The sequence below is a fragment of the Hippopotamus amphibius genome, chromosome 1 (genome assembly GCF_030028045.1).
Source record: "Hippopotamus amphibius kiboko isolate mHipAmp2 chromosome 1, mHipAmp2.hap2, whole genome shotgun sequence".
Lineage (NCBI taxonomy): Eukaryota > Metazoa > Chordata > Mammalia > Artiodactyla > Hippopotamidae > Hippopotamus > Hippopotamus amphibius.
Genome location: NC_080186.1, coordinates 26,967,899 through 26,980,848, shown reverse-complemented (window position 1 = coordinate 26,980,848; position 12,950 = coordinate 26,967,899). Strand labels below are relative to the sequence as shown.

Here is a 12,950-nt window from a genome sequence, read left to right as displayed (position 1 = left end):
GCTATGTTGCCAAAGACCACCCAACCTCTTTTCCTGGTTGCAACCTGCCTGGTTTTGACTCTATTTTCTGGCCTTCCATCTTATGTCCCACCTTGGACCTGGCACCCCTGTGAGCTGACTGGATGACACTGACCAGCCTGCTTGGCCCGGTCCTAAGAACTCCTAACCCCTGTAAGGCAGTCCATGGCAGACCCCACACAGACCCTGCCCAACTCTTAGCAACCACCTTGGGGCTCACAGAAAGATTTTTTCCTCCCCCCCACAACTTTGCTGGGCTCCACATCAAGCCTGCCTGCCCGCATTTCCTGGTATCTATCTTTTCTCCTCTCTTCTTAAGAAGTTTTGCGGATGCTGGCGCCTCTCCCGTGCTATTTGCTTTCTCCTTTGAGTTGGTAAAAAGCATAAAATCTGCCACAGACTCTATCACAGTGAATCATTCAGGGCAGTTAACCCAGCTCCCAGGCGCTGACAAAGGATGCTAGGCAGAATTGGTGCTGGGCTCCAGCGGCTGCCACTACCTCTGCTTTACCCACATCCAGAAATGATAGGTGTCTGATGGTGACTCTGTACATGGGCACTGCGCATCATTTCTGCATTTGCAGTGTACAGAGTCATATAAAAATAAAGGCTATTGACTGGCTGGCACCCCTTCGCAGAATAATGACTAAGCAAGCATGCTGTTAGCTCCCTGACAGCAGTTCTGTGTACATGATAACACAGAGCAAAGATGAAAACTGCTATTTATCTGAGCCAAACAACGGAAAAATGCAAGCAGGAAATTGTTAGTGCTGGAAGAGGACACCAAAACAAATATTTTCTTCCCGCTATGGCATTTCAGATCAACGACAAACATGGTACCCAGGCCCGGTGCCCAGGCAACATGGCTGATTGAAGTTCGAAGCAAGGGAAGGACTCCGGCTCCACCCAGAGACTGACCTCGTGGCTGCGATGGGATGGACTTCTCCACGTGCCTGCGTGGGTGGAGCAGCAGAGCAGGGTGGCTAAGAACTCAGTGCTTGGAAGGAGGCAGAAACTGGATTCAAATTCCCACTGCTTAATGGAAGCCAGCTCTCCAGCAAGCTGTCTAATATGTCTGAGCCTCAGGCTCTAGTTTACGAAATCAAAAAGATGAGCATTTATGGAGAATGGACTAACCAGCCAGGCACTGCGCTAAGCACGTTCCATGGAAGACTCTCGTTTTAATGCCCACAACAGCCCCAGTGGGGTGGGGTGAAGCATGATTACAGTTCTGACCCTGTGGTAGTTCCTGCCCATCTCGGTTCACTAACAAAGCAGAGATCTGGAAAGTGCTTGGGCATTAGGGCTTAACCTCTTCTCTCTTAGGACTCAGCAACCTCTACATGAATGAGCCCAGGAGACCCTGCTGGAGAATAACACATCCCGCAGAGGAAAACCCCAAGGTCCTCAGCCGACTAGCCAGACCTGGATGACTACAGACGCTACAGACGTGGGCATGAGCCCATCCCACCAGACCCAGCCCAGCCGCCCCCCAGAAGAACCACCTGGCAGAACCCAGCTCAGATTGCTCAAATACAGAAATGGGAGGTAAGTAGGAAGTTGTGGTTTTGAGCCAGTAAACTTTGAGGTGGTTTGTTACACTGTCAGCCCTTCATAGTCATAGGTTCGACAACTGTGGATGGAAAATATTTGAAAAAAATTCCAGAAAGTTCCAAAAAGCAAAACTTGAATTTGCTGCACCCTGGCAACTACTTACATAACATATTTACATTGTATTTTACAACTATTTACATAGCATTTACATTACTAGGCATTATAAGTAATCAGGAGATGATTTAAAGTATATGGGAGGATGTGTGTAGGTTATATGCAAATACTATGCCATTTTATAAGAGGGACTTGAGCATCCTCAGATTTCGGTATCCATGGGTGTTTTGGAACCAATCCCCTGTGGATGCTGAGGGATGTTTGTTTATCAAAATCTAACAGAGGGGCTTCCCGGGTAGCGTAGTGGCTAAGAATCCCCGTGCCAATGCAGGGGACACGGGTTCAACCCCTGGGCCGGGAAGATCCCACATGTTGCTGAGCAACTAAGCCCTTGAGCCACAACTACTAAGCCTGCACTCTAGAGCCTGCAAGCCACAACTACTGAAGCCCTAAAGCCGGTGCTCTACCACGAGAGAAACCACCGCAATGAGAAACCCGCGCACTGCAATGAAGAGTGGCCCCTGCTCGCCACAACTAGAGAAAGCCCATGTGTAGCAATGACAACCCAATGCAGCCAAAAATTAAATAAATAAATAAATAAATAAATAAATAAGTAAATAATAAAATACATCTTAAAAAAAAAGCTAACGGACGCAGAGAGAGACAATCATCCGTTTTTAAACGAAGAAGCTAAGGGAACCATCCCCCCGTTGGCTCCCATCCTCACTTGACCAAGGCTGGTGGACATTTCCAGGCCTTCCTGTCCGCATGGGAAACAGGGACCTATGGCCAATTCCCCTGGAGCCTATGTCACAGCACCCAGGGTGGTCCCTGCCCAATGTGGAGGGAAGGGACACAGCCACCTCTGTCAAAGCTACCTCGCGTCTTCATCTTTCCTCCAGATCTAGGATTCACTGAACTGCCCTGGGTCCCCCTCCCCAAACACACACCACACCATGCACGCACATACACACCAACCTATGGGAGCACACAGCAGTCACGTACGTGCACACGCACCCCCGCGCACACGCACCCCCGCGCACACACGTACCACAGCCTTGCCCACATCTACACTAACCCATATGTATACACACAGAAGCACAGCCAAGTATACACGCACACACACATGCCCGTGCACACACCACAGCCATGCACACACACATGCTACAACCGTGCATACACACACATACCACAGACATACACACACACACGCAGACACACCACAGCCATGCACACACACCTCAGAACCGTGCACACACGCACACACCACCTCCACAGCTTTGTAGGAACCCAGCAGGAAACAAGGAAGGGGGAAGGAGGGTGGATTTCCCTCTCTCGCAACCTGAGGGGCCTGGGCTGACTTTCTGCAGTTTGGGGGTGAAGGGGGCAGTTGAGAGGAGCTGCACATTCAGTTGCCATCCCAGGGCCTGTGCACCTGCGTCCCAAAGGTACCTGGAAACCCATTGAGCTCCATCTGCTGGCATGTCTCTGATGGGGGTGGGGTGGGCAGCAGGCCTTCAGAAAATTCTGCCTCCTGCCCTGCCCCTCCTCCACTCTCCAGGCTGCGTGAGGATTAAGTGAGATGATGAATGTGAAAGCGCTCGGTAAACTGTAACGGGCACTATGCAAATGTTAGCGGCTCCGACGGAGAGGCCTGCGGGCTGACCCTTCACAGCCCAGGGCCCGGCTGGCTGGGGGAGGTAAGCCTGGAAGTGGCTGAAACCTCGGTCGTCTGCACCACTGTGGGGATGCTGACACCGCCGGGGTTAAGGGAGGCAACACTGGGAAATCCCTCAGCTGCCCGAATGCCATGCCTGGACTAGATGTTCCTCTCATTTCTTAGCAAAGGCCTTCACACAAGAGTAGAGTCCGTTTTTTACAACGTCCGTGGCATCTGCTTAGAGTGCAAAAAAAAGGTCAGTCTCCTTCCTTTACGCTTTTCTTTGGAGCACCTCTTTCTCAAAGCGATGTCCCTTTGAAGCCTGAGGTTCCATCATCTTTGACCCCCAAAGTATCAGAGAACTTCCTATGAATATGAACAGGAGTCCCCTGAGGTGCTTGTTTCAAATGCTGATTCCCAGGCACTCCTGGGGAACTGGCAGTTCAGTTGGTCAAAAATGGGGCCCAGGCATCTGCATTCTGAGCCAGGATCCCTCCTCCACCCTCTGCCCCCAGGCCTGCAGTTTTGATACAAATGATGCACTTGAGGACACATTCAGGTGTGAATTTCCCTCCAGGCACTCCAGCTCCCTACTCCATCCCTGCCTGTCCCTCAGGGCAGGTGGGACAGTCTTAGAAAGCAGGTTGGCAGGTGGAAGTGAGACCCCCTGTCCTGCCCCCTCCCTGACCCTTCATCCCTCCGGAGGGGAAAGAAGGGATGCAGGCAGGGGTTGGGCCTCCGACTGGAAGGGGTGGGGGATGAAGGATTCAGTGAGCTGGGGAATGAGACAAGAAATACTGGGGAATAAATACAGCAATAAAGGAGCTTCGGCTGGGAGCTACAGAGTGATTCTTATTGTTCAAATTATCTTTAAAACTTTTCATTTGAATCTGTTTAATAAGAGGAGGCTTACCCTAAGGAAGAGGTATTTTTTTAATGTGACTTGGGAGCTGAATTGGAAAGAACGTTGCAACAAAGATATTAAAAAGGGGATTAAACCAAACCACTGGTGGCCCATCTCTGCAGGCTCCCACAATCTGCGACATGGCTCCCAAAACCATAAAATTAAATTAAAAAGGGGGACCCGGGACGTGGGACGTTAATCACAATTCATCTTCCCTTCACTGCTCATGGCTCTTGGTGCTAAGCAGACATGGAAGGGCTATTCTGAAGTCTCCTGGTGTCGGGAAAGAGCTCTAACCTTGAAGCTTCACTGGGCTCCTATCCCTGTTCTGCCCCCTCTGAGCTGGATGACTCTGGGCAAGTTGCCTAACTTCTCTGAGCCCCGGCTTCCTCATCTGTAAAATGGGAATAACACTGACCATCAATGGGGAAGAGTTGTTAAGACAATGAGATAAACAGAAAATTGAAATACAGAGGCTGACATATATCAGGTGCTCAAGACAATGTTAGTTCCCTTCTTAAGCTTAAGGGAAAAGGAGGAAAAGACCTTGTAATGTCTTGGCTTCCTGTTATCCTGTCCCTACGTCACTCAACGCTTCCTCTGATGACTGTGACCTCTGGTTTGGATCCTGGCCACCTCTGGGCCTCACTCTCCTTGCAGTGGCATTTTTATGGTTCATCCATCTTTCACTTACTCATTCATTCATACACACTGCATTGCCGCCGAGTGCCAGGAACTCGGCCGGGCACTGGGGAGACAGTGATGAGTAAGACACAGCCCTTGCCCTTAAGGAGCTGTGGTCAAGTGGGGGAAGAAAGACTGCTGCCACCGGCAGTGTACAATACATGCCAGATGACCACCTCATCAGAAACCCCATGCCAGAACGGTGCTGACACACCCTACTGGGACTTTTTGTCCTCCTCTCTGGCCAACGGTCAACACAAGAGCTGGTTCTAAACTGACTCTTCCATTCAATCACTCTCATATAAAGACCCCTACCATTCAGTCCTCAGAGCTAAGGAAGAATTTGTCTCTCCTGATGACCTCTCCTGCTTTCTCTTACTCGATGATGTGAGTTATAGAAACCAACTGGTATATTCCCACTTTTTGCCCCAGCTGCCAAGAGTCTCAAAGCAACGTGCTGGCCTCCACTGAGTACTTTCCCTTAGCTTAGCTTTTCTGGTATATAAGTCTCCTCTCCCCATACCATTCTTGGTTACTTAACCCCTGTCATTTTACCCCTGATAGTAACAATAATAGGGTGATGATGAACTTGGAGTCCTTATCTTCTGCCAGGTGCTGTGTGAACTTTACAGACATTCTTTTATTAACCTCCACAATAATCCTTTAGGGTGGTCACTGTGACTTTTCCCATTTTTCAGATAAGGAAAATGGGGCACAGAAAGTTTGAGCAACTTGGTGACAACTAGGAAGTGTGCTGGGATTCTAAGTCACCTGTCTCCTTATTTTATTGTTATCTGAGCCACCTTCAAGCTCTCGAGAAAGAGAAGGGATGTAATTGTTTATTTAAACTAAAAAGAGGAACATGGAAGAGGGAGGAAGGAAAAACATTAAACAGGGTGAGCAGTGAAAAATTCAGAGGACAGTAGGCTAATTCCAGATCTTTAACGATGGGTAAGATTTCTATAGACAGAGAGAAGGCGGAAAGGCATTCCTGGTAGTGGAATAACTTGAGCAAAGACAAGGGAACGTGCACCTGATGATGGGGCATCTTAGTTTACAGAGAGTTTGGAGAAGAGCAGCCGGGTGTGCACTTAGAGATGTAGACAGGACCAACTACAGAGACTCTTTTCAAGACCAGGTCAGGGGGTTCAGAAGACAATGAGGAGGCCATGCAAGAGGCCTGAGCAGTGCTGTTGGTGTGCTTTAGGAAGATGTGCTGGCGAAGGGCAAAGGGCATCCAAGAGGGAAAGGACCCAGCCTCAGTAAGATGAGATGATCTGACAGTGGCAGAAGAGAGACCTGCAGGGAGGCAAGGAGTCAAAAACCATTATGAAGGAAACCAACAGATGTGTAACAAGACTGGAGGAGGGAAGGGTCAGGGCTTTGAACCTCTGTCCGCGGCACCATTTGTGCACTAAGTCACTTGACAACCAGGATGGAGCATGCATTGATGTCAGTGTGACTGGGATCAGAGCAGCACTGAGACCCAACCGTGGGAAGCTTAAAGGAAGGGGACACCTAAGTGTCTGTGAGAAAAGGATTCCAATTTAGGACCCAGGGGGTCTCTGACATTCCAAAATGTCAAGGGATGTGAGGACGTGTTTCAGGCAGAAGGGTATGTGGCAGCTTCCCTTGGATTCTCAAAGAGGAGTTCGACTCCCCCAGGGGGAGAAAATGCTAGCCTGAAGCGAGCATTAGACTCCAAAGGTCTCCAGAACTGGCTTCTGCTCTAGGGCATCAGTCTGAGTTTCCCCCTGTGAGTCTTGTCCTCATTACTCCCACCACTAGATTTTAAGATTTTTTAAGAAAATTAATAAATAAAAGTGGGGATAGGGTCCAAGCAACTTTCCCAGAAAAGGAGGATTCATCCCATTTTTCCTGAGCTGAGTCTTGAGAAGAAGGCCTCCAGAAAGAGCCCTGTAAGCACAGGGAATGACAGGAAGTTCCCTGGGGATGATGGGAAATTTTGTGGGGGTGGATGAGAGCAGAAAGGTGGCTCTCTTACTGCTTAAATGACAGTAGCAACCAAGGACTGGTTTGCTGGGAGAGCAGTTCAAAGAAGGCAGCACCTTGGGTTCCAAGTCCCAGTGGCTCTCCCGCCTGGAGGACTGGCCAGTGGGAGCAAGCAGTGAAGATTTACCAGACAAAGTGCAAAACAGCCTTCTTGCTTCTTGCCACAGATACCCCAGAAGGATGCCATCAGGAAATCACCTCTGTTTTTTAAAGGCTTAAATGGATTTCCCTTTTTTCTGTAGACTTATCCTCCTACTTGGGTCTGGCTCAGGATGACCTTCCAGCTCACCTCCCCCAGCCTCCTCCAGGAAGCCTTCCCTGAGCTCCAAGCCCAGGTCATGTATCCCCTCCGTGTGCTCCCACGGCATCGGCACTTCATCAGGACATTTATCCTAATATGTTGTGATCTGCATTTTTCAAGACACTGAAGGTCCAGGTAGGAGTTCAGAGGTTGTACCCATCTTTTTCACCACTGTATTGCATTAAATTGTATTGCACTGTATTGCAAAACACACTTTGTCAGGCATGCAGTAGATGCACAACAAATACTTGTTGAACTTCGTTGCTGTCGCGTGGATCTGTGCCCATCCCACCCACTAGACTGGTAGCTCTCAGAGAGGTGGGCTTCTGTCCTACTTGTCTCTATATCCCGGGGACCCAGCACAGGACCTGGCACCCAGAAGGCAACTGTGAGTGTTTGTTGAATGAATCCATAAACAAAGCAATGAACAAATGCCATTTCACAGTCAGGGCAACGGCATCAACAGCAAATCTGAAACCCCCATTCTGAGGCTGTGAAGTTTTAGCAAGGGGGGGATTAAATGAATAGGTAATCCTAGAATATGAGTCAGTAAGTGGCTTTCCACAATTCTCTCAGCCCAAATTTAAGACTAATGAAAAGATAACTGAACGAGATTGTGGAGTTTAATTGACGCTAGACAGAACTACTGATTTCTCCCCCATAGCCCATTTCTCTCCATTTCTTCCCCACCTCAACAAACGCACCACCATCCAGCCAGTGTTCAAGCCAAAAACCTCAATTCAGCTTTGATGTCTCTGTCTGTGTGCTCCAAACCATCTGCAGGCTCTTCTGGCTCCTCTCAAAACACACGCCAAATCCCCCACTTTTCCCATTTTCACTGCAGTCACTCTGGTCCAGCCACCATCACCGTCCTACTCATCTGGACTATTGCAGCATCCTCCTAGAGGTCTCCCAACTTGCTCTCTCAACTGTCTAACAAACCATCTCCACATAGCAGCTGAAGGCATCTTTAAAAACTAGTGATGAAAAAACAAACAAACAAACAAAAAAAAACTAGTGAATGCAATCATGTTACACCCCCTTCCTAAAAACCTCCAAAGGCACCCTGTAGCATGGAGAATCAAATCTGAACTCCCTACCATGGTCCCCCAGGCCTTCTGAGACCTCGCCTGCCTGTCTCTGTTATCACCTTACGCAAGGTCACATCACTCAGCACAGCCCAGCTGCATTGTTCCTTTCCAAGCCCAGTCACACCTCAGAGTCTCTGTGGTCTCTCTCCTTTCTGCCTGGACATCCTTTGTTAGATCTTCACCTGGTTGGCTCCTTCCCAGCACACAGGTCTTGGCTCAAATGACCACCTGTTCTCAGAGTCCTTCCCTGACCACGCCATCTACAGGAGGTCCCCCTAGTACTTTAGACAGTTTTATTTCCATCAGAGCACTCCCTGCTAGCTGAGATTATTTGGTTTATTTTATGTGTTTAGTATTGGTTGCTTCCAACTAGAATACCAGTTTGTTTCCCATTGTAAAGTTATCCTAGTCTTTTATTTACTCATTTTCTGTTTCTCTCCCCTACTTGGATGCAAGCTCTAGGAAGGCAGGACCTTATCTGGTTTATAGCTCTATTCCACCAGCTCTCAGCACAGGTCCAGGCACGTAGTAGATGCTACATAAATACTTGTGGAATGAAGAATTGAATGAATGAATGAACAGACTCAAAATGTGTCCATAGGCTGACGTCGGCTTGTGGGAAAAAGCGAATGTGGTATTAATTGCCATGAGCAGGAATACAGAATACAGATGGAGAAAACGCAGTCTGCTCGGAAGGGGTCATGCCTGGATCACTGTACTTGGTGCTGGTTGCTGCACTGCCCCAGGGACCAGCAGTGTGGGCAGGAAACTGACCAAGTTGGCACATGAAGGAAAACTTAGAAAAACAAAGATACTCAGCTTGCAAAAACAAGAAATCCTAGGAGGAGGGTTGTTGCCATCGTTTAATATCTAAAGGGTTATTGAGAGGAAGTAGGGGGAGGGGGATAGATTTGGTTTGGAGCCCTAAGGGCAGAATCCAGATCAATGGGTATTAGTTTGATAGAGGCAGATTTCAGACCGGGAAGAAAATGGTTTTTTGACAGTCAGTATTCATAGCAAAGGAAGGAGCTACCTTAGGAAGCGGTGAGCTCCGCCTCTAAGAAAGTGTACAGGTGGATAACCACTTGGCTAGGATGTAGAGGAAGGGATTCAAGCAGCAGAAGGTAGCCTCCAAGATCCTTTTCAAACTGAGATGTCTGGGTTTCTATGACAGATGGGCACAAAATAAAAAAAAAAAAAAATTCTGGCTAAAAAGAGTTCTAGAAGTTACTTATTTAGCTGCCCTGATAGCAGTTAACATCTCCAAAACCCAAAGTGAGTTTACAAATTAAACAGTAGATAGATTAGCTGAGAGGTTATCTTGAGGGCCTGAAGCCATCCCACAAATATGCTGGACAGCTTCCTGGACTTGAAATCTGTTATCTATGTGTGATCACTCAGAACATGGGACTACCAAATATTTTGACTCTCCAAAAAGATGCCTTAATTTCTAGGGGAAGGTAGCCAACACTATCACATAGCTCCTAAGATGGTCTTGGGTTTGTTTTCTGAAACTCCACCACTTCCTAACTGCAGGACGTCAGACAAAGAAATGAACCCCTCCAAACCTGCTACCTCATCTATAAAAAGGATTTGATTGAAAAATAGGGGAGGGAGGAATCGAAACAAGAATGGCCCAACGTTAATAATTAATGAAGCTGATTGACAGACATTCACTATACTATTCTATTTTATGCGCTTGAACATTTGCATGACAAAAAATAAAAAGAGGGGGAGTTTAAAATAGTACCCACTTCATGTAATAATTGTAGGGCTCAAGGAAATCATCATCATCATTATTATAAGAAATTTTTACAAATCCTAGTTATTACTGGGAATGTTTAAATATCCCATTTAATTATCCCAACAACCCAACGAAATGCACAGTAATCATCTCCATTTGGCAGATGAGGAAACTGAAGCTCACATAAATTAAACAAATCCCACAGCTGGCACAGGGCTGAAACGCAATCTGAAACTAGAGTTATCTGACTTCACCATTGCAGCTGCCTTTATATCAAGAATAGCTCATTGTGTTCTACTTGGTTGATATCTGCACGATTATGGTATTGTTTATACATCTAAGGCAATGGTTTCCTAGCTCTTTTCCCATAGCAGAACCCTTTTTTCAAATGCAGCCTTTACTCAGAACCTCAGTAAGTAAAACCCATAAAAACCTAACAGCTCTGGCTGAGGTGAGGATTGGGACCCAGTAACCAGGTTGCTTGACTCCAAGGTGGCCCCTAAAGCACCCTAAGGTCTAAGAGCATCATGTGAAAACCCTAGACTGAAGGTAACAAAAACAACAACCCTAAAGCCCCTGAGAATTGCATTTAGGGACAGCCTCACTGGAATAATGCAGCTTTTGGTTTCCTGTCCCCATCACATTTGATTCTCATTATCAACTCTGAGGTGGACAAGGCAGGGCATATCATCCTCCATTTGCAGATGAGAAAAATCAAGGCCAAATGGAGTTAAGCGACTGGCCAAAGGTGTGCCAGTTCACTTTTAGGCCAAGTGCAGACTGGAAGTAGAGTCTGTCTCCATTAACTCCGTGTGACCTGGCAGAGAGGGTACCATCTACTGGAAATTGCCACTGACCCTTGGTCCACAAAGTGGAAAATCAGCTCCTTGGCCTTTGAGAGTCAAGCACAACCCCACGGGCCCCGTGCCAAGGCCTTGTCCCAGAGCAGTTGGCAGTGGGCAGGGGAGAGGGCCTCAGTGCCACTGGAGGGCCAGACAGCAGGATCTGGGCTGTAGACAGGCCATTCCTATCCCAGCCATGTCCTGCTGAGCAGGGGGCAGAGGAGGCATAACAGCCAAAGTGCCTTTCACTTTCATGTGTAGAAAGTAAATAAGCCCAAAAAGGGACAGCAGGGAGTGAAGAACTGGGGAGTAGTTACACTTTGCTTTTCTTAGCTCTTGCATAGAAAACCCTGAAACCAGACACAGCTGATAATTGCCTGAAGGGTTCCCCTACTCCAGAGCATCTCTGAGCTGAGCTGGTGCATGTGTTGGAAGAGGCAACACAATTATCACTTAGTCTTTAATTAGCACTTAATTATTAACACTTAATCCATCTGTAAAATGGGGACACAAATACCTGCCTCATAGGGACTCTGAGAGGATTAATTAATGTTTGCAGCCCACTTTGAAGACGCAAAGCAGTGAGCAAGCGCTCAGCGGTGGCACGGATAAGGCGACGGATTCACTCGCTGTTCCTAACAACAGCTTTTCTTCCTCTCGGTTCCTCCCTCTCCTTTCTAATATCCATCCCCGACAAGATCTGCCCAGCTTTGCCCTGGTAGAGAAACATTTAGCTCTGTGTTTCCCAGACACAGGATTTCCCATCCTGGAAACGGCCTATTTACAGCCATCTCCCCGCACTTTAATTTTCTATTATGTCCTCTGAATATGTCAATGCCTTCCCAGTAAATATTTTGATGTGTGCTCTCACAGCATCTTCTGTGGAGGCTGAATGGGACAGCTGTTCCCTGTATTAGGGAATTCCAGATGTGGTTTAAAACCACTAGATTCATCTGTGCCAATGCCTAGCCTTTGGGGGCAGGCAGGGAGAAGGATCTTCTTGCTGCCTCTGGGGAAAGCCATGGACACCTAACCTTCAGCCCCGACTAGGGTGGTTTTTCAAGGTCCTCAGATCTACATCGGAGTTGCTTATGCCTTTGGACGAGAAATGTCCCCTAAGTGGGCTGGTACAGAGGCAGCAGAAATACAGCCCTGGTCTGGCCCTTCACCCAGATAACTTCAAGACCCCAATCAACATTCCTATAAAGATCGGACAAAGGACCATGGTGGGTGGAGGAGAAGTACACAGACTTTAGGGATTAGCCAGACTGAGCAACAGGTCAAAACACTCCCCCAGAGGGTCCGACCTCATCTTCCTCCTCCCTTGGGTCACGTAAGGGGACACTCACTCTTCTTGGAAGCTGAGCCCATTGTCTCTTGGGGTGCCAGCCATGGGGGCGGACAGCTGCTCCTTGGAGGTCCTGGGCTGCAAGGCCTCGGGTAGGCCCTGAACTCTCTTCCAGATTTCATGGCAAGTCTTGTCTAAGCTGTCTTGGGGTGTGTCCTGGTGGATCCAGATGTACCTGGGGAACGGGCCCAGGGCGGAGGGGCGCTTGGCCACCAGGGCCGAGGACAAAGCCAGCCCATTCCCACTGGCCATCCTCTTCCTCTCTTTGCAGAAGCCCCTTTGTCCACCCAGGGCTCGAAGACAGGGGGACCATCCACCACCACCCCTCATTCACCACAAAGGGAGATGAGGATGGGGCAGAAGCAGGTCAGTTCTGTCTGGCTGTTGGTCCAGCAAGGTGACTATGTTCAGAGGCCTTCGATTTGTGGGTGAGTGGTGGATGGAGGACAGCTTTCTTCTGGGGAGGGGGTACTTATTTTGATTTGTTTTTATTTGCTCTTTCCTGACTTTTGCCCCCCTCCCCCTCTCCCTTAGAAGAAAATATTTAAAGGTCAACAAAAACCAGTAGCTTAGTAACCGTGGAATCCCCCTGAGCTCAGGAACCAGGCACCTGGGCGAGCAGAATGACATCTGGAAACAGCTGGAGGGGGAGGGTTGGCTCTCCCCACAGTCCCTGG

General features: G+C 48.3%; 1 protein-coding gene across 1 annotated transcript in view; it reads right to left on the bottom strand.

Moving 5' to 3' along the window:
* Positions 1–12,603, bottom strand: part of C1H1orf94 (chromosome 1 C1orf94 homolog) — a 36,734-nt gene extending 24,131 nt beyond the window's left edge. The window contains exon 1 of the mRNA XM_057715826.1: positions 12,275–12,603. Within this exon, the coding sequence (XP_057571809.1) occupies positions 12,275–12,603 (329 nt within the window). The remainder of the gene's footprint in view (positions 1–12,274) is intronic.
* Between the last annotated feature and the right edge of the window lie 347 nt (positions 12,604–12,950).